At 57.4% G+C, this 27069-nt stretch overlaps 2 protein-coding genes across 2 annotated transcripts; one reads left to right on the top strand and one right to left on the bottom strand.

Moving 5' to 3' along the window:
• The first annotated feature begins 2481 nt into the window (after window positions 1-2481).
• KLC3 (kinesin light chain 3) lies at window positions 2482-9871 on the top strand. Its single transcript, XM_075536861.1, has 13 exons — window positions 2482-2739; window positions 4784-5014; window positions 6076-6149; window positions 6420-6430; window positions 6620-6824; window positions 7182-7269; window positions 7504-7605; window positions 8013-8186; window positions 8801-8891; window positions 8976-9016; window positions 9113-9219; window positions 9341-9410; window positions 9686-9871. Exons 1-13 carry the CDS (start codon window positions 2482-2484, stop codon window positions 9755-9757), a joined length of 1524 nt encoding a protein of 507 aa, XP_075392976.1. The 3' UTR covers window positions 9758-9871.
• ERCC2 (ERCC excision repair 2, TFIIH core complex helicase subunit) lies at window positions 8948-25470 on the bottom strand. The gene is made up of 23 exons (XM_075536859.1): window positions 25428-25470; window positions 25067-25166; window positions 23247-23324; window positions 23102-23164; window positions 22535-22648; window positions 21142-21258; window positions 20931-21047; window positions 20654-20777; window positions 20462-20558; window positions 20252-20385; window positions 19989-20157; window positions 18529-18647; window positions 15173-15242; window positions 15028-15097; window positions 14812-14913; window positions 13999-14062; window positions 12820-12941; window positions 11434-11526; window positions 11277-11349; window positions 10940-11010; window positions 10681-10824; window positions 10442-10585; window positions 8948-10038 (listed from the first exon to the last, which is right to left on the bottom strand). Exons 1-23 carry the CDS (start codon window positions 25430-25432, stop codon window positions 9946-9948), a joined length of 2283 nt encoding a protein of 760 aa, XP_075392974.1. The 5' UTR covers window positions 25433-25470; the 3' UTR covers window positions 8948-9945.
• Between the last annotated feature and the right edge of the window lie 1599 nt (window positions 25471-27069).

Here is a 27069-nt window from a genome sequence, read left to right as displayed (position 1 = left end):
ATTCTGACTCACAGCGACTGTGGCTGTGCACGGGCTCAGGTGTACGTATAGGTCGGAGCCCTGGTGATGCAGTGAGTTAACCTCATTGGGCTGCTAAGGTCAGAAGTTCAAAACCACCACCAGCTGCTCCTCGGGAGAAAGACAGGCCTTTCTGTTCTCATAAACAGTCACCGTCTCGGAAACCCACAGGGGCAGCGCTACCCTGCCCTAGAGACTCGCGATGAGCCGGCATGGGCTTGATGGCAGTGAGCGAGTTTGCAGTGAGTGTGAGAGGTTTTCCTAAAACTCTGTGAACACATGAAAAGATAATGGGGTTTCCCGCCCCGCCCTACCCCCCGGCTTTTCAGAGCCCCCCCTGTGTACCTGAGACACACAGGCCTTAAATACTTACATGGGTCTCGCTGATGGGGGGGAGGATTAAAAAGTTCGTGGGGGAAATTCCATCACATTCTCATTCCATTTGTCCCCATGATTTTGGAGACACCCCCCCCCTCATGTGTGTATGTAGCGCCTGCAATCACTAAGTCACACGGTGATGGGAACCCTGCAGGAGACCCCTCAGAAGAAGGGTCCCGGTCTTGAAAGTCCCAGGGAGCGTTCTACTCTGACAGAATCCACTCAACAGCAACACATGTGTGTGGACACTCCCACGACAGACAGACAGAGGTTGAAGATGGTTGCGTAGGTGGGCCCATCCATGCCCTTTCTGGAGGTGTCTGCCAACAGTTACCCCAATTCCTGGGAACCCCGTGTTTGTCAGAGCATGCCTGTGCTCCATACGGTCTCCAAACCTCCCCCAAAGCAAGCCTGCTGCCATACAGTCCATCCCAACTCAGAGCGACCCTACAGGACTGGGCAGAATGGCCCCTGTGGGTTTACAAGACAAACTCTTTACAGGAGTAGGAAGCCTCATTTTTCTCCCAAGGAGAAGCTGGTGGTTTTGAACTGCTGACCTTGGGGTTAGCCGCCCAATGCGTAACCTACTAGGGCCACCAGGGCTCCTGGTGTAGGTCCCTGTGGCTGAAGTTTTTGGAAGTAGACCACCAGACCTTTCTTCCAAGGCACCTCTGGGTGGACACAAATATTTAACAGCCAAACACACTACCTGGGGACTCCTCACTGACTACTCACTGAGTTGATTCAGACTCAGAGTGATCCTATAGAACAGGGTGCAACTGACCCTGTGGGTTCCCGAGACCGTCACTCTTTATGGAAATCGAAAGCCCAGACTTTCTCCCATGGAGCAGCTGGTGGTTTCAAACTGCTGACCTTCCTGTTAGCAGCCCGATTCGGAACCACTTTATCACCAGGGCTGTCGGGATGTAAATGGGAGTGCTTGTGAGTCTGAGTGTGCCAACAGGTGCTCACGCCCTCCCCCTGCCCGGGCACTCATGGACACAGAGGCCTCCGAAATGTGCCAGAGAGAGAGATTGTGTGTGTGTGTGTGTGTGTGTGTGTGTGTGTGTGTGTGTGTGTGAATGCATTGGAATGCATTGATTACACTGGGTGGAACTTCTAAAAACAGGGCGTGTGTGTGTGTGTGGCTGTGTGTCAGTGGGGAGGCCGGGTGTGTCTTGTGTTTGAAGGACGTCAGTTGGTGTTTCTGAGACAGAAGCGATCGTGCGTGGGTCCTCGTCTTTGAAAGGAAGGATGGTGTGTGTGGAGCGTTTCTGAGAGCACTGTGTGAGACAGAGGGAACTGCTGTGTGTGTGTGTGTGTGTGTGTGTGTGTGTGTGTGCCCACCAGTTAAGAACTATGATCTTGTCACCCACCTGAAGACCCACACATGGGACTCCCGTCCATTATAACCTGGGCCTCAACTGTCCTACAGCCAGTGTGATATCACAAGCCATGCCTGTTCCCGTGTGTCCCAACTTGCCTTGGGCCACTAGAGCCTGTCTGTGGCGAAGGATGGAGCACCCCCCCCTCCCTGGAGGGCCCTCAGCTCCTCAGGCCCCAAGAGTTGACCTAGGGGACCCCATCCTAGCCTCCCCCCAACCTAGAACTTCCGCTGCTTCCAGCATCCTAGCCCCTCACCCCACCCCGCCCCCAGTTGTCCGACTGGTTCCTAAAAAAAACACCCTGAGAATGAGCTCATGGGGAGGCTGCCGCCTCCACATGCCCCGCCCCACACGCCCAGTGGGAAGGGTGCCTCCTGTCTCGCTCCCACGGCCCCAACATCTGGGTCAGGGTCTCCAGTGTCTTCGGGGTGAGGAGTACTGGCCCACTGAGCGGACACCAAGCAGGAGGAGCCTCCAGAGAGCTGCTGGGCCCTTGTCCCTGAGTGGGTGGGGAGTGGCCCTCAGGCAAAGGTGGAGCTGCCTGTTTCCAGATGAGGGCTGGCCAGGAGGGGGAGAGTACGAGGCAGAGGGATGGCCAGAACAGGGAAGGTTTGGGGGCAAGGATCCAACAGGTGGGATGTACGTGGTGGAGCCAGGGGCCCTGACGTCCGTCCCCATCCTGGCCACCCCAGGAGGAGCCATGTCGGTACAGGTGGTGGCCCCCTGCGACACTGGGCTGGGCCCGGAGCGTCTGAACCCGGAGGAGCTGGTGCGGCAGACACGGCAGGTGGTGAGGGGGCTGGAGGCACTGCGTGCTGAGCACCATGGCCTGGCCGGGCGCCTGGCAGAGTCTCTGGCGGGACAGGTTCCGGTGGCCGGCTCAGATCTGCTGGAGGAAAAACACCAGGCGGTCAGTCACTCGCTGGAGGCCATCGAGCTGGGGCTGGGCGAGGCACAGGTATGGGCCAGAGGGGCTGGCACTGGGGAGGGGCAGGGCTGGGAGGTGCCAAGCCACAGTGGGGGTACTTGGGCAGCATTGCAGGGGAATGGAGCATCCTAAGGAGCCCGGTGGCATAGTGATTAAGCATTGGGCTGCTATGCTCAAGGTGAGCAGTTCAAACCCACCAACTGCTCCCACAAGAAAGATGAGGCTTTCTACTCCCATAAATTGTTATGTGAGTCCTAATAGACTTGAGAGGAGGGAGTTTATGCCTGACTCGGGGAGAAGTTAGGGTTAGTCTGGGTCAACTAGAGAAACAAATCCAGAGACACTCAGATGTGTGTATATGAGAGAACTTTATATGAAAGAGCAATTGTACATTAAGAAAACATCTCAGCCCAGTCCAGATCAAGTCCATTAGTCTGATTTCACCTCATATGTCAATAGCGGTCCATAGATTTGTCCTCAGACTCACGCAACCATGCAATAATGCCGAATGCAGGAAGATCACAGGCCAGTGGGTGGAAAGTCTGGTGGCTCTGGTGGCGGTGGAATCATCTCTGGGCTGGTGTGGGTCTCCACGTGGCTCCTCCAGCTCCAGGGCTCTGGCTCCATCAGCTTGGCTCCATGTGTCTGGTCAGCAGGAATGTGTAGCAGAGACTGTGCCCGGCCTCCAGTGAACTATTTACCTCCTTCGTGCCTCCAAATGAGGTCATCAAGCTGCCACCTGATTGACACAGGCTAGACTCCATCCCTTCGAAAGTTGGCAGGTTATCTAACTGCTACAGGGGTCTCCTGGTGGCCCATTTAGTTTGCACTCAGTTACCAATCTAAGGTTGATGGTTCGAAACTACTGCTGAAGCAGAGCCTGGTGATTGCTGTCCCAGGGAATCCCAAAAGGCCCCACTGCCATCGAGTCAATTCTGACTCATAGCGACCCCATAGGACAGAGCAGAACTAACTGCCCCTGTGGGTTTCGAAGGCTGTGATTTTTAAACTTTTTTTAATTGGTTTTATTGGGGGCTCGTACAACTCTTATCTCTCCTTTTTTATTTTTTAGGGCTTCAAATTTTTTTACTTTTTTTTAAGGTTATAAGGGATACAGTGTCATTTGGTACAATTCTTATCTCAATCCATACCTGCCTCCATTGTGTCAAGCATATTTGTACATCTGTTGCCATCATCATTCTCAAAACATTTGCTTTCTACTTGAGCCCCTGGTATCAGCTCCTCATTTTCCCCCTCACTCTCTGCCCCCCTATGAACCCTTGATAATTGATAAATTATTATTATTTTATCATGTCTTACATTGTCCGATGTCTCCCTTCACCCACTTTTCTGTTGTCTGTCCCCTAGAGAGGGGGTTATACATAGATCATTGTAATGTTCCCCCTTTCTACTCCACTTTCCCCTTCCCCTCCTGGTATGTCTCCTCTCATTATTGGTCCTGAGGGGTTTATCTGTCCTGGATTCCCTGTGTTTCCAGCTCTTATCAGGGCCCGTGTACATGCTCTGGTCTGGCCGTTTATATAAGGTAGAACTGGGATCATGATAGTGGGGGGGAGGAAGCATTAAAGAACTAGAGGAAAGTTGTAGGTTTCATCGATGCTATACTGTTCCCTGGAGGCTGTGACTTTTGACGGGAGCAGACAGCCTCAATTTTCTTCCTCCGAGCCCCTGGTGGGTTTTGAGTTTCTGGACCTTGCAGTCAGCAGCCCACTGCTTAAGCCACTGCGCTATCAGAACGCCGGCTGTAAAGATAACCAAGTACAGCCGCCAGAGCAGCTGTCCTCTGTGTCCCACGGAGTCACCAGGCGTCAGAATCCATTCCTCGGCGTGGCGTTTGGTATTTGGGGCTTGGGGCCTGGCAGGGACCCCTGAAACAGATGGGGTTACACCTGCCGACCTGTGAGTCTTGGGGGAGGCTTTGGCATTTCAGGGGGACCCATAAGCATCTCTGTGAGCCACAGCCAAAAGTCTCTCTGCAGAATCTGGGGGGGGGGCGCCCGGGTAGAGGTGGGGGGCTCTGACGCTGGCTCTGAGCGGCACCCCCGCCGGGCAGGTGCTGCTGGCGCTGTCAGCGCACGTGGGCGCGCTGGAGGCCGAGAAACAGCGGCTGCGCGCGCAGGCCCGGCGGCTGGCCCAGGAGAACGTGTGGCTGCGCGAGGAGCTGGAGGAGACGCAGCGGCGGCTGCGCGCCAGCGAGGAGACTGTGGCCCAGCTGGAGGAAGAGAAGAATCACCTGGAATTCCTGGGGCAGCTGCGGCAGTACGACCCACCCGAAGAGGGCCAGGTAACGGACCCCAGGTCCCCAAAACTCCCTGATCTTCCACAGAGGCCCTAAGTCCCCCACCCAGGACCCTCTGACCCTCCACAGAGATCCACAGCCCTCCCAAGATCCCTGATTTTCCAGAGGGCCATTCCCCTGTGATTCTCCACAAAATCCCATATTCATCCGCCCCCCCATCCCTGAACCCTATGAACACCCCACAAATCCCGACGGCCTTCCAAAGACCCCCAGGCCCTCCACAGATGACACACTGCCCGCTGACCCTCCACAAAGTTCCCAGACCCCTAACAGGACCCAAAGCCCTCCACAAAGTCCCGTAGCCCCTGATTTTCAGCAAAACCCACACTGTCCCCCAAAGCCCCTCTGATCCTGCACAAATGAACAATGCCTCACTCTCCATAGAGCCCACGACACACACACACCCAAGACCCCCTGATCCTCCTGAGTCTCACACTGCCCAAAGGGCTTCCTCAACTCTGCCCAGATGGTACACAGCTCCCTGACCCTCCACCCAACCCCACAGGATCCCAAAGCACCCCCTGACCCAACTACCCTACAGTTCTCCCAAACCCTCTGACCCTCCACAAAGGTCCCACCGTTTCTTGAGACTTCAGATTCCTGCGCCTCTCCCAGACCTCCAAAGAGCCCCTGATCCTCCACAGAACACTACAGCCCCCCAAAAGACCCCTTACCCTCCACAGAACACTACACCCCCCAAAAAAACCCGATCCTCCACAGAACACTACAGCCCCCCAAAAGGCCCCTGACTCTCCACCAAAACCCCACAGCACCTCAAAACACCCCAGACCCTCCACAGAACCTTACAGCTTCCCACCCTCTGTAAAGTCCTAGTCCTGCCACCCACCCACCCCAGAGCCCCACAGCCCCCAGATGCACCAAAACTTCCACAGAGCTGCTCCACAGCACCCCCAACCCAGATCCCTAACCCCAACCCTACCAAGGCTCTGGATCCCCACTTTCCTCCATCCCTGAGATAACGGGCTTCTGAGTTCTGACACTGGCCCTGCCCCCTGGTGACACCTCCCTTTCTGTCCTCCCCACAGCAGCCTAAATCCCCGCCTCGCCGAGACAGCCTAGCGTCATTGTTCCCCAGCGAGGAGGATGAGAGGAAAGGTGGGTGCGGGCTGGGGTGCTTTGATGAGCTGGGTCCCAGGACTCTGAGCAGGGATTCAGAGATGGTCAGGAGGATGAAGCAGGAAGCTGGGGTTCGGGTAGGGGGCGGTGGTCATGAGAACAGAGACGAGGCTGGAGGTCAGTCAGAAGACATGGACAGTCACAGAGCAGCTGAGTGGCCATGGTTGAGGTCCCATGGGGCCGATGATTGGATCCCAAAGGCCAGCCAAGTGCTGTTGGGTCCCAAAGGCCAGCCGTGCTCACACCCCACCAGGCAGGTGGCAGGTGGGAGGCTATGGCCTCACAAGCCAGGATGGTGGCCAAGGTCTTGGGCATGACCATAGACGGTGACAGCAGTCTGAGTCAGTGCAGGGCCTCCAGTCCCCCGGACAGTCGGGTTCTAGTTCTGGGATGCATGGGTAGGAAGAAGGGAGGCCCCCCACGACCCAGACCAAGTTCCATGTCTGTGTCCAGGTTCCGAGGCGGCCCAGCAGGGTGGCTATGAGATCCCGGCCCGCCTCCGCACCCTGCACAGCCTGGTGATCCAGTATGCGGGGCAGGGTCGCTACGAGGTGGCCGTGCCGCTGTGCCGTCAGGCCCTGGAGGACTTGGAGCGCAGCCTGGGCCACTGCCACCCAGACGTGGCCACCATGCTCAACATCCTGGCACTGGTGTACCGGTGAGGGCGGGGACAGCCCCGGGGCAGCAGCCTGCTCTGCCCATGTGGGGCACCTGGGTGCCTGTAAGAGGGAGAAGCAATGTGGGGGGTGGGTGAGTTCTGCATGAGGGGAGGAATGGAGGAGAGGGCTCTGAGACCCCTCTGAATTCCTCCAGAGAACTGCCCCACCCACCACAAGTACCCCAGATTCCAGTGATGGGAGCAGGGAAGTAGAGACCTAGTAAGAAAGATTGGGAAGGCGGGAGAGACTCCTAAGGGGTCCCAGAAGGGTGCTCCCCCAGCTTGGTCCTGTTGAGGTCAGCCTGGCCAATCCTCCCTCCACCCCTCTCCTCCCCCTCCCCTGTGGCGGCTCCCCAGGGACCAGAACAAATACAAGGAGGCCACGGACCTACTGCATGATGCCCTGCAGATCCGGGAGCAAACGCTGGGCCCCGAGCACCAGGCTGTGAGCAAGTCGGGGCTGGGTGGAGGGTCCCCAGGACTAGCTAGTGGGGGAATGCTGGGCCCCAAGCACAAGGCTGTGAGCAAGTTAAGGTGGGAAGTGGGGGTTTGGGTGAACACCAGGCCCCCAGCACCTGGCGATCGGCTAGTAGGGAGATGCTGGGCCCCCCAGCACCAGACAGTGGGTGAGAGGTGCAGACTGAAGGCTGCCTCCCCTGACCTGTGACCCCTCCCACAGGTGGCCGCCACTCTCAACAACTTGGCGGTCCTGTACGGAAGGCGCGGGCGCTACCGGGAGGCGGAGCCCCTGTGCCAGCGGGCCCTGGAGATCCGGGAGAAGGTTCTGCCCCATTGCCTCCGCCGCTAGGCCCCCATGGAGACCTGGGGCCCATTTGACCCAACTAGTACTCATCCCCTTTCAGGGTCCAAATGTATTCCCCTGACCTCTGACCTTTTGCACCCCTCACAGGCTCCCCTAACCCCATGATTCTTAACCTATGAGCCACCAGTTTGCTCCTGCTGTACTTCCCCATGGCTCTGACCTCCCCCAAGGCTCTACTACTGACTCCACCCCCAACCTCTGAGTTCATCAAACAGCCCCCACCAAAAGCCCCCCTGTTGGATGGTAGGGCTTCTCTGCTTCCATCCTTAACACAAGACACACACACACACCCAAAATTAGGGTTTCTGACATCACGAGGGCCCCAGCCTCCTATGACCCCCATGACGTGAGACCCTGATCGGCAGGTCCTGGGCGCCAACCACCCGGACGTGGCCAAGCAGCTCAACAACCTGGCGCTGCTCTGCCAGAACCAGGGCAAGTTCGAGGACGTGGAGCGGTACTATGCGCGCGCCCTCCAAATCTATGAGGCCCTGGGCGGGCCCCACGACCCCAGCGTGGCCAAGACCAAGAACAACCTGGTGAGGGCGTGGCACCACCGCGGGCCACCGGATGAGGCGTGGAGGGCGGAGGCGGGGGGGGGGGGGGGGGGAGCTGAGGACGTGGGAGGGTGGAGACTCCAGGGTCTCCCCACCCCCACCCGTCTTAGCCGAGCGTCTGGGTGGGGAGCTAGCATGCAAGCCCTCACCACTAGCGGGTGCCTAGGGGGGCGCTGCAGAGACGGGTCGGGACCAGCTGATACAACATCAAACGTTTATTGAGCTCAAACCACGCATGCTAGATCGCAATACCATCCCCTGATCCCTCCCGTGAGGTAGGCACTGTCGCTCCCCCGGCTTTGCAGGCCAGGAAACTGAGGCACAGAGATTTTGAGAGAGTGGCTTAAGGTGGGGCAGGAAAGGGGCCAGAGACTAGCTCACCGGCCTCAGTCACCCAGCCAGCAATTAGTGGAGCTGAGATGTTAACTACATCGAAAAGGGTGCAGGGTGCCAGGGCGCTGCGCAGCGCACCAGCCAATGGGCCTTTGGGAAGAGATGGGCCTGGACTCCTTGGGGGAATCGTTGGGGGGCGGGCGGGGCTGCAGGAAGGTCAAGGTGGAAGTTCCTAGATCTGAGCTCAGAGGACCGTCCTCTAGGCCTCAGCTTACTTGAAGCAGAACAAGTACCAGCAGGCAGAGGAGCTGTACAAAGAAATCCTCAGCCGAGAGAACTTGCCCGCCCCACTCGGTGAGCCCCCTGCCCCTCCCCTGCCAGCCTTTCCTAGTGCCCCCCCCACTCCCCAACCTTTGCTCCCATCTGTCCGTCCGGCAGGAGCCCCCACCACAGGTGGAGCTGGAGGTACAGATCAACAGGTGAGGCTGGGCTTTGCTTCAGCTCCCGGGTGGAGGTGGAGACTGGAAGGATGGGGCTGACCATGTCCTCCCCGCCCCCCCCCCCACCACCCCCAGGCCCTGCGCCGCAGCAGCTCTTTCTCTAAGCTCCGAGAGTCCATCCGGCGGGGCAGCGAGAAGCTGGTCTCCCGGCTACGCGGCGAGGGCGCAGCGGGAGCAGCCGGGTGAGTGTGGGGCCACCCTCCCCAGTCCCCTCCTCAAGACCCTTCTGTGCTTCCCTTCCCCTGGGTCAGTCAGTCCTGGGATTCACCCCTGCGCACCCCCGGCCCGGCCCACCTTCTGCAGAATGAAGAGAGCCATGTCCCTCAGCACACTGAATATGGACAGCCGGAGGGCTGCGGGGAGTCAGATGCAGGTGAGGGGGACACCTGGGGGCGATGCTGCTGGCTGAGACCAGGGGTGGATGGGCGAGTTCAGAACAGCCTTGGGAAGCTAGTTGGAGTGGTAGGAGGGGGGGACTACAGGTTAGAGTCAGACTAGACGTGGGGGGGATGCGGCAGCAGGGGGTGGCCACGGGGACCTGGTGAATGTGGGGGACACGGGAGTGTGTGGCCATGGTCACCGAGCAACAGAGGTAGTGGGCAGGGTGTCCTGCCCCTTGCCCGCCCCTCACCTGTCCCCCATCCCCAGTTCCCCAACCGGAACCTGAGCGAGGCTTCTCGGACCTTCAGTGCCAGCACCCAGGACCTGAGCCCCCGCTAAGACAACTGGCCATGTGGAAGTGCAGGGAGGGGGTGGAGACCGGGGGCGGGGCCCCCTCCTCATCCAACTTGCTGGCTCCCACCCCCCTTCCTTGCTCCTGTCTGGAGATTAAAGACTAACACATCACGGACGAAGAGGACCAGATGTTTGGGCTCCCCAGCCCGGGAGCAGGCTTCTGTCGTCGCCCCTCACAGCTGCTGGGCGATCTGCTCGATCCTGCGCAGCGTCTCCTCTGACTGCAGCTGCTCCAGGCTGAGCAGGGACAAGCCCAGCTGGTCCTCCTGGAGGGGGCGAGAATGGCGGAGGGTTCAGGTGGTGCCAGGGAGGGATCGGCGCTGCAGCTCCAGGGAGACGCTCCGTGGGGACCAAAGGGGCAGAGCACCTGAAGCAGGACTGTCCCTTGGAGCCCACAGTCTGTGACATGATAAACAGAAGGCGGCCCGTGAGGAGGGGACAGTCCCTAGGGAGGGAGGCGGAGATGGGCGTTCAAGCACTAAAAATAGGGCCGGTTGACCAAGGCCAGTGGTATGACTCCCTCTTCTCCCCTCTGCCGCGCCCCCACCAGACACCCCTAGGACAGCCCGCCTGCGTCTTTGGTTCTTGGATTCCAGGGTTCCCCAGGGTTCTCAGGCCCGGCTCGCAGGCAGGGTGTGAAGGGGGAGGTGGGCACGGGGGTGAGCTCACCCGGTGGAACGGCTGTGCCATCTGCCTCAGGAAGTACTTGGCCACCTGGACGCCCTCGTCCACGGTCAGGTTGAGGTTGGCGTCCGTGAGGTGCTCCTGGATCCAGCGGGGTAGCTTCCCCCGCTTGTCCGCGCGGGCAAACCTCTGCAGCAAGGCGGGGAAGGGGGCGTGTCAGGGGCGGCCTGGCCCCCCCTCCCCAAGGGCCCCGCCCTATCCGAAATTCCCCACCCCTTGCACACCTTATCCGCAAAGACCATGAGGCCGTAGTCGGTCTTGCCCCGGATGGCCCGGCCCACACACTGCGCGGCGTGGCGCATGGCATCAAAGGTCAGGAAGTCGTTCTCGCGGATCTGGAACTGGTCCCGCAGGTACTCCAGCCGCGCCTGCCCACGGGGAGACGGGATGGGGCCGCAGCGCCGGCCCTCCACCACCCCCTGCAGCGGCACGCCATCCGTCCATCCGTCAGGAAAGGGGACCCCAGAAGAGACCGCTACTCACCTTGAGGATGCGGCTCTGCGTGTAGACGTAGGGGACCCCGAACATGATGACGGCCCGCCCATAGTGGTGCACTAGGGGCAGGAGGGGCAAGCGCGGTCATTAACATGGCCAGTCGGAGGGTGATGTTGAGGGATCGGGAAGGAGGGGGGGCGGGGGCGTGAGATGGGGAGCAGGCAAGTTTGAGTATTGGGGGGCACCATAAGGTGCCCACAGGTCCCCAGAGAAGGCAGTGGAGGGGTTGCTCACACCCAGGTGGCAGGTGGTCCCTGGGGGAGCAGCAGGAGCTCCCAAAAGCTCCAGGTTGGCCACTGGGGTGTGGAGAGCCTGCCCCACTCACCAAAATCGATTCCTTCAGACACTTTGCCCCGGGCCACCGAAAGCAGGATGGCGCCCCGGCCGTTCTCGCAGGCCTAGGGAGGGGACACGTGATCTCGCCTTGGCTCCGCCAGCCATCTCCCCGCCTGGCACCCCTGCCTACCCAAGCCCAGGCCCACCTCCTGGTACTTCTCCAGGGCCACGCTGGTCTCGGCCCCATCCTGGGTCTCGATGAAGAGCAGCTTGTTCCGCTGGATACTCTCCAGGATGCCCTGAGGGGGCACAAAGGGAGGGCCGTGGGGTTGGCACCAGGCCCAACTGCACCAAACTCCATGCCCCCCTAAGCCACAGAGAGGTGGGGAGCCACAGGATGGTCCAATCTTGCTTCTCTTGGGCAGCGAGGTGCTCCAGGTGGGGAACCAATCACTTTCTTCTGGGTTGGTAGGGCGGGCATGTAGCCCAAGATAGCCAATCAGGCCGCTTCCTGATTGGTAACAGGGCTGGCTATAAGCCAGGCAGAGCCAATCAGAGGCTTCCCTGAGATTTCATGTGCGACACTGCAAGGCTGCGGTCATTGAGATGGGGTGGTTCTTTTTTTTGGGGGGGAAGGGGTTCTAATACAAGGACAGACAGACCAGAGAGAGAGATAGACACACACACGCATGCGCACAACAGGGTCACCAATACTTTGCATTGGGGGAAAGCGCTATTCAATAAGGTCTTCTGGAGCTACTGCCTGTCCAGACGAGGAAAGCAAACCACGGTCCCTTCCTCACACCGCGCCCAAAGAGGAACCTGAGGTCCCTGAGATCGCACTGAAAACTAAAGCCACAAAGAGAAAATACAGCAGGAGGCTCATCTTTGGGCCCCGGTGGCGGGTGAGCATTTCTTCAAAAGGACCCAAAGTCACCCAGAAATACAGGGCTCGCGGGACTGGTGGCCTTATTTCCCGTGGTGTGGAAAGAGCCTGGTTTGAGTACAAAGCCAACCTCTGGGTTCCTCTCTCTGCCCCTGTATTCTCTTACCCCAAGTTCACCAGCACAAAGGACCGGGCAGCCCACTCCCCACCCGCCTCCTGCTGCTTTCTTGGTGTCAGCTATGGATTCCAGAATGCTCCCCGGTCCTGAGAACACTTCCTGAGAACAGGCTCTCTTAGACCCTCCAGTCTCCCGTCCAGCCTGTCTTCTCCAGAATCATCCGAATAGCCCAACACCCAGCAAGCCTACTTCCAGTTTCTCCTCACCCAACCCTGTCTGCTGGGAGGACAGTGACAGGGAAAACCCCACAAACGGACAAGAAACCCAGAGAGTAAGGGTGTGGTTACCTCTCCTTGGATGGAGGGGCCCACAGACACTCTGCCAATGTCATGACCCGGAACCTGACTGGGAGGCCCAGGGGAAGGGGAGGTGGGTGCCACGGAAGCGCAAGCCACTCATTCCTCCCAATGGTCCAGGTAGGCCTCGCGCCGTGCTGGCCTGTGGGAGGTGTGCCCACTCACCCGGACGCATGGCACACAGGAGAGGGGGCGCCACACTGGGGAGCGGGCAGCAGGGTGGGACACGCACCTGCTCGTACCAGGAGGCCACGGTACTCTCCATGTACTGGTAGCTGGTGAAGAAGGCCACAATGCCATCGGGGACCACGGCGGACATCTCCAGCAGGAGGTTCCCATAGTTGCGGATCACCGCTGTGAGGGAGCGGAGGTTGAGCCCCGCGCCCGGCCCAACACAGGCCCCCAAGGTCCCCAAGGGCCACCTGTCCAGCGGCTCGCCATATTCCCGCTTTGCTCCTGCCCCCTTCGCCCCCTCCTCGCAAATGTCTGTGACTCGCCATGGCCAAAGAAACAAGGGCAGAAGTGGCCCCGTGCTAGTCCTGGGAGAGTGCCCTTCACCCATCACACTGCCTCGGTGCTACGGGTGGAGCAGTGCTCCCTCCCAAACACACACGGGAATCCTGCCGGCTCTTCCCAGCCGGGAAATCACAGACAGGCCCTTGGTGACCCCATCTATGAGAAGTCACCGGCCACGGGGAAACTGGGCTCGCTGTGATGGGAATGAAGATGTAACACAGGGGTAGCTCCCGGGTCAGTCTCGAGAGAGGCAAGATTCAAGCAAGCTAGTGAGGAGGAGAGGCGTGGGGAGGAGAGACGCCAAGCCACGGGGAGGTCCCAAGGAACCAGGAATGGGGCTGGTGGGCCACAGGTCTCCCCAAAAGCCAACAGTGAGCCCCTGCAGTCAGAGCTCTGAACAGGGCCCTCCAGCCACCTCAACTGAGAGAGGACCAACTCCCGCTTGTTCCAGCCGCCCCTGAACCCAGACGTTGCTGCTATAGCCACACGGGGGCGTTCCTCAGACCCTCGGCCAAGTGCCTGGGATGGCAGCCCCAGGGTAAGGAGGGGACGGTTTCCCCACGGACACTGGGCTGGAGATGGACCCCTTGACATGTGACATGCCACGCTGAGACTGGGGGAGGGTTTCACTGCAGTCTATATGGACTAAAGAAGGAGCCCAGCTGGTATAGTGGTTATTATGCATTGGGCCTGCAAGGTCGGCGGTTCAAAACCACCAGATGCTTCTGTCACTGTGAACAGTTACAGCCTCAGAAACTTATAGAGAGGTAGCTCGACCCTGCCCAAAAGGTCGCAGTGGGTTTGGTTTGGTTCGGTTCGGTTTGGTACTCCCTTATACCTGCCCCCTCTGGAGCCCTTACAAGCCCCCCTCCCCAGACACCACTGGGCAGTGTACCAATGTCTTCCCGGGTCTCAAACTTGGAGCTGATGGCCACCTGGTCGTTGCCGCGGCCAATGATCTGCAGTACGGGGAGAGAGATGGTCGTCAGGGATGCAGTGGGGAAGGGGCTAATGTGGGGGGTGCTGACGTGTGAGGGCCAACCTCCCGCTGGCGGGCGCTCTGAAGGGCGCTTCGCTTCTCTGCACAGAGAGGGCGATTCGCAGGCCCGAGGTCACCCGGCAAATAAAAAGCAGAGCCGGAGCGCACCACGCTACCAGGGACCCCTTAGCCAACCCGCAGCCCCGAGTCGAGGCCGGTTCCTGGAGTCCATACAGGATGGGAAGGGACCGCCCCTGTGTGTTTCAGAGGCTGCCTCGTTACGGGGGCAGAAAGCCTCCTTTTTCCTCCCACCTAGCACACAGTAGGTTCTTAATAAGTTATTCATTGAATGATTGAAAAATAACTAAGCAGCCTGAATGAAAACCAGGCGATGGTCCTGGGGGCCCTTCTGCCTCACTGACAGGGGGTCGAAGGCCAGGCCGCGACGGACGCCCATTTTACAGAGGAGGAGCCTGAGGCCGAACAGATACGTCTCTTACCCAGGTCACAGGTGGCCGGAGAGCCAGGCAGAGACTAGCCAGCACCCACCCCACTGCAGCCCCTCCCTCACACCAGGCTCTGGGCTCCACAGGGGTTCCAAACCTGGTCTCTTGTTCCCTCCTCCCCATGACCAGAGGGAGGCGCTGGCGCAAGCCCAGGAGGAGGTGGTAGGAGAACAGTGGGCCTCTGATTCGCACCCCCACCTGCCCTGCCTTCTCCCCGACTCACCATGGGACAGAGGCAGACCCTGGCCAGGGTCATGGTGAAGGTGGCCATGGTGACAGGGTGGAAGTCCAGAATCTTGGGGTAGATGTCCAGTGGAGAGAGTGTCTGGGGGTTGGGGGAGAGAGACACAGTTGGAGGGGGGTCTGAGCAGGGCTGGCAAGCACAAGGCGGCCATGGGGAAGGCTGGGCATTGGGGTGGGGTGGGGGGCAGGGGCTCACCCCAGATGTGATGATGACAGACTGGAAGCGCTCAAATACGGGCTTGATGGCCAGCGAGGCGTCCATGCAGCTGCGGGGAGTCAGGGTGGCGGTGAGGGCCAGGCCCCGGCGGCAGACCCGCCCCCAGGGACGTCCCCAAGCTCACCTGAAGTGCAGGATCGGGTTGGCAATGGTCGGGGTCCTGTCGTCAAAGGGTTCAATGATGATGGTGAAGCCTGCAGGGGTCGGGGAGGGGCCTGTGAGGCATCACTGCCCCCACCCCTTCGGATCCCTACCCCCCATGTCCACCCGCCACCCAGGCCCCATGCAGTGAATGCAACTGAGCACCCGCTGTGCATGCCAACACCCCAGGCACCTAGCTCCAGGACGTGACCCACCCTGGCTGCCTCTCTCAGAACTGACGTCAGGCTGAGGGTCACAAAGCACCCCACGCAGAAAGCATCATTCTTTCCAGGTCCCCCGGATCCGGAGAGGCCAAAGCCCCCAGCAGCCTGCCGCTGAGACCGAACCAAAGTGCCCCTGCGATGGGAGACCCCTCCTGCCTGGCCCACGGCGGTCTCCCCGTCCCAGTGCCTGAGGAAGGGCCTTCCCGGGAGGCCACCCCTTCTGCAGAGCTCACATCAGCAGGCCGAAACCACGGCCACCCTGCTCTGTCCGTCTGTCTTGTCTTTCCCTCGGGGACAAAAGCCCCCAGTGCACTGGAATGGGGTCTTTCTGAAGTTTCTGCTGCTTCCACAGGGCCCAGCGTGGCCCCTAGGCAGAGCCAATGAACGCAGGAAGGAATTCATGTATTCACTTTCACTTAGTCCCCATCCCCTCCAAGGGGAGGGGGGAAATCAAGCCATTCTGTCTCCTGTGCTTGGCCCTGTTCTGTGTTGGACGGGGGACACAGGGGTGACCAACCCAGCCTACCCTGCTGCCCCCACCCTCCCCCAACACAGTCAAGTGGTGGGGACAGCCCCAGCCCTAGATGCTGAGGACACAGAAGAGAAGGCCTTCAATCATGGAGGGCTTCCTGGAAGAAGGGACACCACCGAAGTAAGAACTGAAAGGTGAGGGAAGGTACCTGGGGACACAGAACAACACAAAAGGTTCCAGGTGTGTGTGCAGAGGAAATGGGAGCCGAGAGACCCAGACAAGACGGACAGACAGATGGACATGGAAGAGCCAGCATGCCTATCATGCAGTCATTTGGTGGGGGGGAGAGGGGGGTGAATGCAGCGGGGCTGAGGCCACCTAGCCAAAGGACATCAGCCATCAGCCGGATCTGACCTAGTTCCCTCCACAGGACAGTAATCCCCAGGTATTAGCCTGTGCCCTTGGCCAGCTTAGAGCTTGAGGAGGGCGGGGATGCTGGCCAATAAAGTCTCAGAGTCATGGCTCCACTGTTCACAGACTCCTCCCATCATCCTCCCCCTCCTATCACTCTCTCGGACCCCACAGCCACCCCCAGCCTGGGCCCCTCCTCTCCTGCTCAGGTCCTGGCCGGGAGAGCCTTCAAGAACCAATCTGACCCTGAGCCTCCCTTGCTCAGAGGCTACTGGGACCCTGGGGCACAGGCAGACCAACCAACGCCTTCCTTCCCGGGTGATTGTGGGGTGAACTAGGCCCCGCCCCTCTCGGGCTGTGCTGAAGACATCCTGAGCCCCCCGATACTTATGAACAGGACCTGCCTTCGCAGATGTCACCACAGTACAGAAGAGGTCACACTGTTGGCTGAGGCGAAGGTCTCCCGAAGTCTTAGGGCCTAAGACCACGGCCCCAAGAGAGACTCTCTTCCACCCAGGACCCAAAGGGGAGCCCTGAGCTCGCTCCCCTGGCAGCTACATGACAGCTGGGCTCACAGGGCAATGAGTGCACCATGAGCGAGGACAGGGCTCCTTGAAGAAGACAAGGCCTTACAGAAAGGTCACAGGAAGAGAGGAGCCAGTCAGGGTACAGTATAACACTGATGAAACATCCAACTTTCCTCTAGTCCTTAATGCTCCCCCCCCACAACTATCATGACCCCAATTCTACCTTACAAATCCAGCTAGACTAGAGCAGGTACACAGGTACAGATAAGAGCTGAGAACACAAGGAATCCAGGACAGATAAACCCCGCAGGACCCATATTAAGAGTAGCGAAACCAGGAGGCAAAAGGGAAGGTGGGGGGATAAAGGGGGAGCCGATCACAGTGATCTATATATAACCCCCCTCCCAGGGACACGGACAACAGAAACATGAGTGAAGGGAAACATCAGTCAGTGTAAGACATGAAAAAATAATAATTTATAAATTATCAGGAAAAGTAATAATTTATAAATTACCAAGGGTTCATAAGGGAGGGAGATTGGGGGAAGAAGGGGAAACAAATGTGATCCCAAGAGGTCAAGTAGAAAGAAAATATTTTGATAATGAGATAGCAACAAATGTACAGATGTGCTGGACACAATGGATGGATGGATGGATGGATTGTGATAAGAGTTGTACAAACCCCCAATAAAATGATTTTTTTTTAAAAAGAAGGTAAAGGGCCAGGGAACCTATACTTAACAAACTCCCTGCCAGCGAGTCCATTCTGACCCACAGACACCCAGCAGGACAGGACAGGACGGGACAGCCCCTGTGGGTGTCCGAGGCTGTAACTCGACAAGAGCAGACAGCCTCATGTTTCTTCGGCGGAGTGGCTGCTGGGTTTGAACCGCTGGCCTGGCATGTGACCCATGGCACCACCAGGGCTACCGAGGAGCGGAAACAGAAGCAGCAGCAGAACACAACCCACATCGCTGAGCAACTCGGCTGGAAATCTCTGAATGGGAAATGGACCTGCTGGGCCACAGTAGATTCCAGCCACCTGGTGACCACAGAACAGCAGTGCCTACAGGGCTCCCAAGGAGGGTTTGCCAGGTCTTTCCTCTGAGGCACCTCTGGGTGGGTGGACTTAGACCTCCACCTTTTGGGTCAGCAGGGCAACATGTTGCCCGTCTCGTACCCCTGTGAGACTGCCACACTGGATCATGGTGGGTCTCAACCCAATGACTCACAGAGACAGAGATGGGGGATCACATAGAACCCCGCCGCAGGAAAACAAGACAGAGGCAGAGATGGGGATGGGGTGGCCACAAACCAAAGCTGACCGGCCACCAGCAGGTATGAAGAGGTTAGAAGGAACCTCCCTTAGAGGCTCTGGGGGGAAGCATGGCCCCACTGACACCCTGATCCCACACTCGTCAGAAAGGGGATACATGTCAGTTGTCACCCATTAGTGGAGGGACCCACAGGCAATCCCACACAGCCTGTTGTGTCAGCGGACCCACAGACCTTCCCAGGTCTCGTCTCACCCCTCTGCTCCCTCCTTCTTCACAACACAGCCAGGGCACACCCCAATAAATACACATCTGTGCACGTGGCCCACTCCCTCAACAACTATCTATGGCTCCCCACTGCCTCGAGACACTGCAGGAACTTGGTGACCCTGCCCAAAGCCCAGGGACAGAGGCATCAAGGGGGGTGCTTACCCTTGGCATAGGTGCTGACAAGGGTGGCAAAGTTAGCAAGGAGGGTGAGCGGGGAGAAGTCGGCCAGGTCGGCGATTTCCAAGGTATGCAGGAGGGAGCGCAGGCGCTCCGCGCAGAACCTGCAGGGTGGGAGGAGAGGGGGGTCTGTTGGGTGGGCAAGACCTAGCCCCCCTCAGGGTGCTGTGAGGGCTGGCACTGGTCGGCTTCAGACACTGTAGGTGACCCTACAGGATAGGGCAGAACAGCCCATGTGGCTTTCCAGGGCTGTTAACTCTACAAAAACAAATAACCTCAAGTTTCTTCGGCGGAGTGGCTGCTGGTTTTGAACCGCTGGCCTTGCAGGGAGCAGCCTAGCATGTGGCTTTTAACTTTCCACAACTTAAGGCAATACCTACCTCCCCCAGGGCAGCAATCACACATCCCCACCCCAACCCACCCACCTGCCCCGAGCCACAGGCCAGGTACTTAGTCACAAGCCCTCAGGCATCAGGTTTCACATGGTGACCACCAGTGCATGCGCGCACACATGCACACACACCTGATCACACATTAACCCTTGGTGATGTGCCCACAAGGGAACAGCCACGCCACCGCCGCCACCACTGGGCCCGAGGTCCTCAGGGCTCGGGGGCAGGTCACGGGGTGATGTGCGTGGATGCCCGGCGCTGACACCTGTCCTCCACACTTCATTTCTTTCAGCCTGCCTTCTGTTGCCTCAGGGTTGGTTCCTGGTCCCAGCCCTGGACACTCTGGGGACAGGTCTGTCCCCTCGCCTAGGCTGGGGGTTCCTGAGGGCAGGGCGGGGCTGTCTTGTCCCCGCTGTGCCCCCAGCAGGGCCCTGCCCCAGGGTGGTCACTGCGTGCTCATGACTGACTGCGGAAGAAAGCATGGATGCCCTCAGACAGCTAACCGCGCATCCCTCCCGGGCCTCCTCTTGCAGGAAGCCAGCCTTGATCTCCTCTCAGGTGTACCTCTTCTTCATGGGTTCTCCCAGACCACCCCTGCCCACGGTGAGCCCTCACAGTTTGGGGGTGGCTCTATCTGCCCTGCTTGACTGGAAGACCAGCCCCTGGGCTGTCTTGGTCACTACGGGGTCTCCAGCACAGAGCAGGCGTCTGTGGGATAACGGGGTCCCCAGGCTGTAATCTTTCCCGAAGGCGCCGTGGTGGTACCCTGGGAAAGCTGGGCTGCAAACAGCAAGGGCAGAGAGTGATAGCACCTTGCAGCTAGCTCCACAGGAGAGAGGGGCTGCTCACTTCCATAAAGATTCACAGCCTCGGAAACCCACAGGGGTCGTTCCACTCCCTCCTAGAGGGTGGCTGTGCGCCCTCCAACTTTCTGATACAAAGTGGCTTGCCTCATCTTTCTCCCGCCCAGCTGCTGACCCAGGAGACCCATGCCCACCATTCCCCGGGCCCCAGGCGAGACGGGCCAGTCCCACGGCCGGCCTCCCCTCGCACCTGAGGGGCTTGCGCTGGATGCACACGCGCTGGGCCAGGCCGCTCAGGAAGGCAGGTGGGCTCTCCTGCACCACGTGCTGCACCCGCAGCCGCCACTTGATGTACTCCAGCAGCCGCCGCAGGAAGCCCAGGAAGTGCTCAGCTGTGCGGATGGAGCCGGGTACCGCCTCTGCGGGCAGACACAGTGTGGACTGAGTGGGGTCCAAGTGGAGCCGCCCAGGGGCCGGGCCGCACCAGGGGCCGGGCCGCACCAGGGGACTCACCCTGCAGCACCTCGTCTGGCAGCACAGGGTTGGCCAGGTGGGCATCGGTCTCACGAGCCACACTGGCCTCGCGCAGCCCCTCCACCAGGCGCCGGTACTCTTCGCGCAGGCGCTGCTCGTCCGTCTCCTTGATCCTGCGGAGAAGGGGGTGTGTGGAGAGTCCGCGGGGGAGCTGGGGGTGGCAGGGAGCAGGGCGGCCGCCCCACCCACCTGAGCACGGTCTTCTGCAGGGTCTCCAGGTTGCCCTGGCAGCGGTCCAGAGTCCGGCGGGTGAGGTTGACGCTCATGGAATCAATGCAGACGTTGTCTGGTGGGGGAGGGCAGGGCTGGCGCAGTCAGCGGGTGGGGGCTGCCTGAGGGGCTGGGCCCCGAGCCCTTGGCTACCCCAGCCCCCCGGCTCACCAATGTTGTGGGCCTCATCGAAGACCACCACGGCCTTGCGGGCCAGCTCCTTAGACACCAGGTCGGCTATCTTAGGGTCCAGGAGGTAGTGATAACTGTACACCACCACGTTGGCATGCAGGATCTGGGGGGGCAGGCCGGAGGGGTTACCGGCGCTGGCCGCTAGCACCGCCCCTCACTTACATCCCAGGGACAGAGGCGAGGCATGGGCAGACAGACACAGGCAGGCAGAGAGGTGGCCAGGCAGAAGCCCCACCCCTATCGCAACCCGTCTCACCGAGTACCGCGCAAGAAAGTACGGGCACCAGCCTTGCCGCCGCCCCAGGGTCTTCAGGTCGTCGAGGTTGTAGATGCCGGCAGGGAGGGGCACCTGGCGTCCATGGGCATCAAATTCCTGTGGTGGGGGTGAGGGGGTCCCAGGGTCATGGAAGCTGGCAGTCAGGTGGACCCAGCCCTCACCCTGATGCCTTGCCCTCCTGCCCGGGTACCTCATAGAAACGGCAGCTGGGCAGGCTGGGGTCCTGCTGGTGCTGCAGTCGTACATACGAGGCCGTGAGGCTGTGACACTTCCCGTCCACGTCCTTCCCAAAGCGCAGAGGCGTCACCTGTTTTGGGGATGGTGACCCGGAGAGGTTAGAACTTGGACGTCAAGGAAGAATTCAACTCGGGCTCAAGGCTCTGTTATTCTCCTCTCAGTAACACTCCGACAGAGCGCCCTGAAACCCGTACCCGATTAGACTCTCAATGAGCTGCCATCCAAAAGGGGCCCTGTTGGCCAAGCGGGTTACCACACTGGGCTGCTAACCCGAAGGTCAGCAGTTCGAATCCACAGGGGCTCCGCTGGAAAAAGATGAGGCTCTCTGCTCCCATAAAGAGTTACAGTTTCAGAAACCTACAAAGGCAGCTCTACCCTGTCCTACAGGGTTTCTATGAGTTGGAATCAACTGGACAGGCAGGAAATTGTTTTTGTTGGTTTTTTTGTATGTTTTTTTTCCCAACAACAACAGTTTACAAGTTCACAGCTCTTTACAGCAAAGATGAGAAGACCAGGGGGTGGGGCAACGAGGCCGGGGAAGCAGGCCGATTTGAAAGCCAATGTAGACTCACTGTGATAGACGTTAAAATACAGGGCTGAGCCGCGTACAGGGTGGAGCCTGTCACACTGTCACTTGTAAACTGTCACCAAACCTCACTCCCCAAAAAAACCAAACTCACCGCCATAGAGTCAATTCTGACTCCATGGGCCCTATAGGACAGGGCAGATCTGCTCCTGTGGGTTTCTAAGGCTGTAACTTTTTAAAAAATCATTTTATTGGGGGCTCGTAGAATTCTTATCACAATCCATACATAGATCCATTGTGTCAAGAACATATGTACATTTATTGCCATCATCATTCTCAAAACATTTGCCTTCTACTTGAGCCCTTAATATCTACTGCTCATTTTTCCCCTCCAGGCTGTAACTCTTTAAGGGAGTAGAAAGTCTCATCTTTATCCCTCAGAGCAGCTGGTGGTTTCAAACTGCCGGCCTTGCGGTTAACAGCCCAACGCGTAACCTCCCATGCAGCCAAGGCTCCTGTAAAAACTCAACACAGTTGTATTTAAAACAAACTAAACTCAAGGCGAGTAAGTTTCAGAGCCAGGAAACCAGGCCTGGGGAGTCCCCGGGGGCTGCCTTTTCAACCTCACCTTGGCTCGGGAAAAGTAGGAGGGCTCCCTGTAGGGGGGCTGCCCGGCGGGATGACAGGGAGGTAGAGCAGTGATGAGGGAGTCAGGACCTACCCCCCACCCCCAGGTCTGGGGGCCTATGGTTTCCAGTGGGAAGACCTGGCCTTTTCTGAAGGCTGGGGCGGAAGGGCCAGGCGGAGACTGGGCACTCACCTCGGGGTGAATACACAGGTTCTTGCGGGAGCTCAGAGCCAGCCCCAAGAAGGGCGGCTTCTGGCCTTCCTGCTTCTCGTAGAAGTTGAGCAGCTTGCGGAGTTCTTCAATCACCTGCTCCAGTAGCAGGGGGGGGGGGGGGGGAGGGGAGGCACATGACTGTGAAGAAGTGAAGAAACTCCGGCCCCTCCTCCAGCCCCCAGGAGTTCAGGATGCTGTGTAATGCCCTTCTAATGTAATATGATGGCTGTGTTGAAGTCCTCCCTCTGTAAGGGGGAGCCTACATCTATCTAAACCACCTCTGGGTTATCAAAGAACTGGGGTAGCCAGGGTAACACACACACGCCCACGGGAAGACAGATGACAAGAGAGAGTTACTGGCAAGTAAAGAGACACAAGCCACCAGCACTCCACAAAAGGCTCATGGGAGGGACCGGCTTGGTCAAGCTCCTAACTTGAATTGTTAGCCTCAAGAACTGTGAAGAAAGGACTGCCGCTTCTTTCACCCAAGGGTGTATTTCTGTCACGGCCACGCTAGGACAGGAAGTCACGCCAGTGGCGGCTCACCTTCTCGATCTCGGGCACAGTCCTCGAGCAGTAGATGAGCTTAGTCACCTCCAGTGGGTATGCCTGCCGGCGACAAAGTAGGCTCGGTCCCAGCCCGGGCCCCTCCCTGGGTCCACTCCACACGGAGGCCCAGAGGGTCACTCACCCGCTGATACGCCATGATCAAAGACAGCAGGGACACTGTCTTTCCAGTGCCCGAGGGCATCTCCAAGACTCCATGACCCTGTGTGATGGGGGCGGGAGACACAAGTCACAGACTCTGAGTCTTGGGGGACATGAAATCTTTGGACATTCCCACTTTCCCTTGTCCCCAGAAGACTGCCATCCACATAGCAGTAAGTAGTTTTGGGCCCCAGCAGGGCGGGAAATTGAATCACACTTCTGCCACCTCTTTATTGAGGACTTTTAGATAGCTAGCTGCCTTCCCCTTCTGTGGCCCTTAGTATTATCCTCTCTAAACCAACCAAACCCACAGCATGGACTCGGTCCAAACACACAGCAACCCTATTGGACAAGAGTTGAACACTGTAAATCTTTACAGTGAGCAGACAGCCTCATTTTATTCTCGAGCAGTGACTAGTGGGTTTGAACTGCTGACTTTGTGTGTAGCAGCCCAATGCATAACCCATCATGCCCCCTGGGCTCCTTCCTCATTTCTCACTGCCATCGAGTCCATTCTGACTCATAACGACCCTGTAGGACAGGGTACAACTGCTCCTGTGGGTTTCTGAGAATGGAACTCCTAATGGGAATAGAAAGCCTCATCTTTCACCCAAGGGGTGGTTGGTAGTTTCAAACAGCTGACCTTTCAGATGATTGTCCAATGCTTAACCACTATGTCACCAGGGCTCCTCTCTTCATCTCTGAGATGGGCCTAATAGAAAGGCTTTCCATGCAACACAGCTCAGAGGGTTAGGGAGAAATTGTGAGCACTAACATTTAAAAAAAAATTGCTAACATCAAGTTGTCTGACTCTAAGACAGACTAGAACTGCTCCTGTGGGTTTCTGAAACTGTACCTCTTACAGGACTAGAAGCCTCGTCTTTCTCTCCAGGAGCAGCTGATGGTTTCAAACTGCTGGCCTTGTGGTCAGCAGCCCACTTGTAACCATCTGATAATATAGTGAGCCCATTTTCTGCCAACTTAGCACTCTGCCACAGCACTGACTTGATGCCGGGGACTATTCTAAGTGCCTCATAGCATGCTCAATAGACATTTGGGGCTGGGTAGTTCTTAGCTGTAGGGTACCTTCCCTGGCATATGTTTGATGGCATCCATTAGAAACTTGTAGCAAAAAGAAAAGAAACTTGTAGCAACACACACAACTGTCTCTAAACATTGTCCAAAGTCCTCAAATCCAGCTCTTGCCTTACAAGGTTGAATCACTCAACTCTCACAAGAAACTAGAAGCAGGTACTATTAAAACCAGTTGTCCTCAAAAGAAGTTACAGTGATTATAGTCACATCAGAACCCAACTTAGAATTGTGCTCCTTGTGGTTTGCCACAACAGATTTCCTCGGAAGTAGATGGCCAGGCCTTTTCTTCCCAGAGGCCTCTGTGTGGGCCTGAACCTCTGATCTCTGGGTTAGGAGCCAAGCAAGTTAATCATGAGCATTGGCGGGTGCTATTCCTACGCCTCCTTTACAGAGGAGAAAACTCGAATGGGAATTCCAACCCAGGTCAAGTCAACAGATCCCTACCCACTGGGTTGGCAGGCCTGTAATAAAAATTAACTATGGTCACTCTGGAGGAGATGACAGCGGGAGAGAGGCTGTCTGTAGTCCTTATGAGTGGGAATCCAGTCAATGGCAGTGGGGTTACTATTAACTGGTATTAGAGGGCAGGAGGTTTGGGGGGTCCCAGATTCCCAAGGGCCTCAGGTTTCTAAACTTCTGGGGTCCTGGCGATCTTAGTCCGAGAGCCAAGTGCGGTGGCCCCGCCGGCCAGCTGGCACGCCCACCCACCTTGGCATCCAGCGTGCGTTTGAGCTCCAGCATGTAAGAGAACTGCTCCGGGTAGATGTAGTCGTACGGGAAGTAGACCAGTAGCCCGTCCACGTTGAGCCTGGCGGTCAGGGCGCTGTGTTACTGCTCCCCTCGACCTCCGATCCCCAGACCCCAGGCTCCCCGTCCTCGGTACCCACCGCAAACCCGCCAGTTCCCAAGGCGCCCCCAAATTTCCCCCCGATTCTCCCCGTTACCGCCCCGCCGACCCTCGAGGCCGTTTCATCCCACTTTCCCAGCACCCTCCCGACCGGAGAAGTCCACCCGTCCCCCCGACCCATCTCTTAGGCGTTAAGGAGCCAAGGCCTCAGCCCCCCCTCACTTCATGGCGCCGGCTAAGGCATGCAGGGAGTCGATCCGCCTTCTTCATGAATATTCAGCAGGAGGCTGGGCTCTCGGGGGGTGGGGAAACGTCCGCACCAGCTTCCTTGCGATTCCATTGGCTGACGCTGTCCGTCAGTCTCCTGGGGCAGAACCAGTAGAGCTACTGCGCGAAGCGGTGAGAAGGCGGGCTCCCGCGGCGTGGGCGGTGCCGACGCGTCACTGAGGATCGCCGAGCACCGAGAACCATAAGCGGAAGGAGGAGAGCCGAGAGAATCGATCCCATTCCTTAAAATCCGCGTAGAAAATAGCGCCTAGGAGAGAATCAGCAGGGAAATTTAGAGACTCCTTCGTGGCCTGCCGGTAATAAACGGCTTCGCCGCATCAGAGAGTCATACATGCATTTATAAAGTGCCTCATTGTCCTGGACTGTTGTAGGCTAAATAACTCCATTTATTGACCATCTATTATTTGCCAGATAATGTACAAATCAGCCTAATGCAGTGGTTCTCAACCTTCCTAATGCTGCGACCCTTTCATACAATGTCTCGTGCTATGGCGACCCCCCAACCGTAAAGTTATTTCGTTGCTACTTCTTAACTGTCATTTTGCTACTGTTACAAATCATCGTGTAAATAAATATCTGATATGCAGGATGTATTTTCATTGTTACAAGTTGAACATCATTAAAGCATAGTGATTCGTCACAAAAACAATATGTCATTATGTATTGTGAAATATTTATTTCTAATTACAAATAAATAAAATTTTGTCTTGAAGCATGGTGTAGCATGCATGGATAACAGTCTTAATAGAACAACAGTAAACTACATTGCTACATTTTGCAACAGTGCGCCTGAAAAGCCAACCTAAGTGCAAACGTTGCCACAGAGCGGTGTCTTAGTTCCTAAGACCATCAGAAATATGTGTTTTCCAATGGTGTTAGACGACCCCTCTGACAGGGTCCTTCAGCTCCCAAAGGGGTTGCCACCCACAGGTTGAGAACCACTGGTCTAATGGAAAAATAGTTTGCTTTGGTGGCAAAAAGATTGAGGTGCGGGATGGGCCGAGCTTGGAGGCTTGAGGAGAAAAACAGATCCTTGCCTCTTACAGTGGTGGCATTCAAATAACTTAAAAAACAGCCCGCTGTCCTAACGACCATTTTAAGTATAAAGAAAGATAAACCGAAAGGTAGTTTATTATTTCATACAGTTACTACTTACATAAGAACAATAAAAGAGGTACACAAAACTAGACTGTGTTATAAGAAAATTTAAAAATATTTATGAAACATATTGCATAATACCTGAGTCCCCACCTAGCCCCCAAAATAAAACTGCTACCTAAGATACTTCCATACTGCTTCTGGATTGGCGTCTTCCCTTGCAATAGATAGTCTTCAGTTTTATCCACGCATCATTGGCTGTGTGATTTATTCTTAACCATCTTTTCACTGTCGGCGGGAGATCCCAAGCCTTTAGAGACAGAACAGCAAGACAAAAAAAAGAACAGTGAGACAATAGTCATTGTGTTTGATCTATTAGAAACAAGTGACCTCTCTTCTCTGAACATACTATGTTCATCTCTGAAACATCTCTTTTCACTTGAAAGTGAAACTTTTAAACAGTTGCGGCTGAACTGAG

Source organism: Tenrec ecaudatus, chromosome 18 (genome assembly GCF_050624435.1).
Source record: "Tenrec ecaudatus isolate mTenEca1 chromosome 18, mTenEca1.hap1, whole genome shotgun sequence".
In the NCBI taxonomy this organism is placed as follows: domain Eukaryota; kingdom Metazoa; phylum Chordata; class Mammalia; order Afrosoricida; family Tenrecidae; genus Tenrec; species Tenrec ecaudatus.
This window is presented reverse-complemented; position numbering and strand designations above follow the sequence as displayed.

Excerpts from the sequence above, each read along its gene's own strand:
- KLC3 (XM_075536861.1), top strand. The coding sequence starts at position 2,482 with ATGTCGGTACAGGTGGTGGCCCCCTGCGACACTGGGCTGGGCCCGGAG. Across the intron at positions 2,740-4,783 it reads TGGGGCTGGGCGAGGCACAG|GTGCTGCTGGCGCTGTCAGC; the intron begins GTATGGGCCAGA and ends CCCGCCGGGCAG. Across the intron at positions 5,015-6,075 it reads ACCCACCCGAAGAGGGCCAG|CAGCCTAAATCCCCGCCTCG; the intron begins GTAACGGACCCC and ends TCCTCCCCACAG.
- ERCC2 (XM_075536859.1), bottom strand. Across the intron at positions 14,914-15,027 it reads CTGTCATCATCACATCTGGG|ACACTCTCTCCACTGGACAT; the intron begins GTGAGCCCCTGC and ends CCCAACCCCCAG. Across the intron at positions 14,063-14,811 it reads GGGTCTGCCTCTGTCCCATG|ATCATTGGCCGCGGCAACGA; the intron begins GTGAGTCGGGGA and ends CCCGTACTGCAG.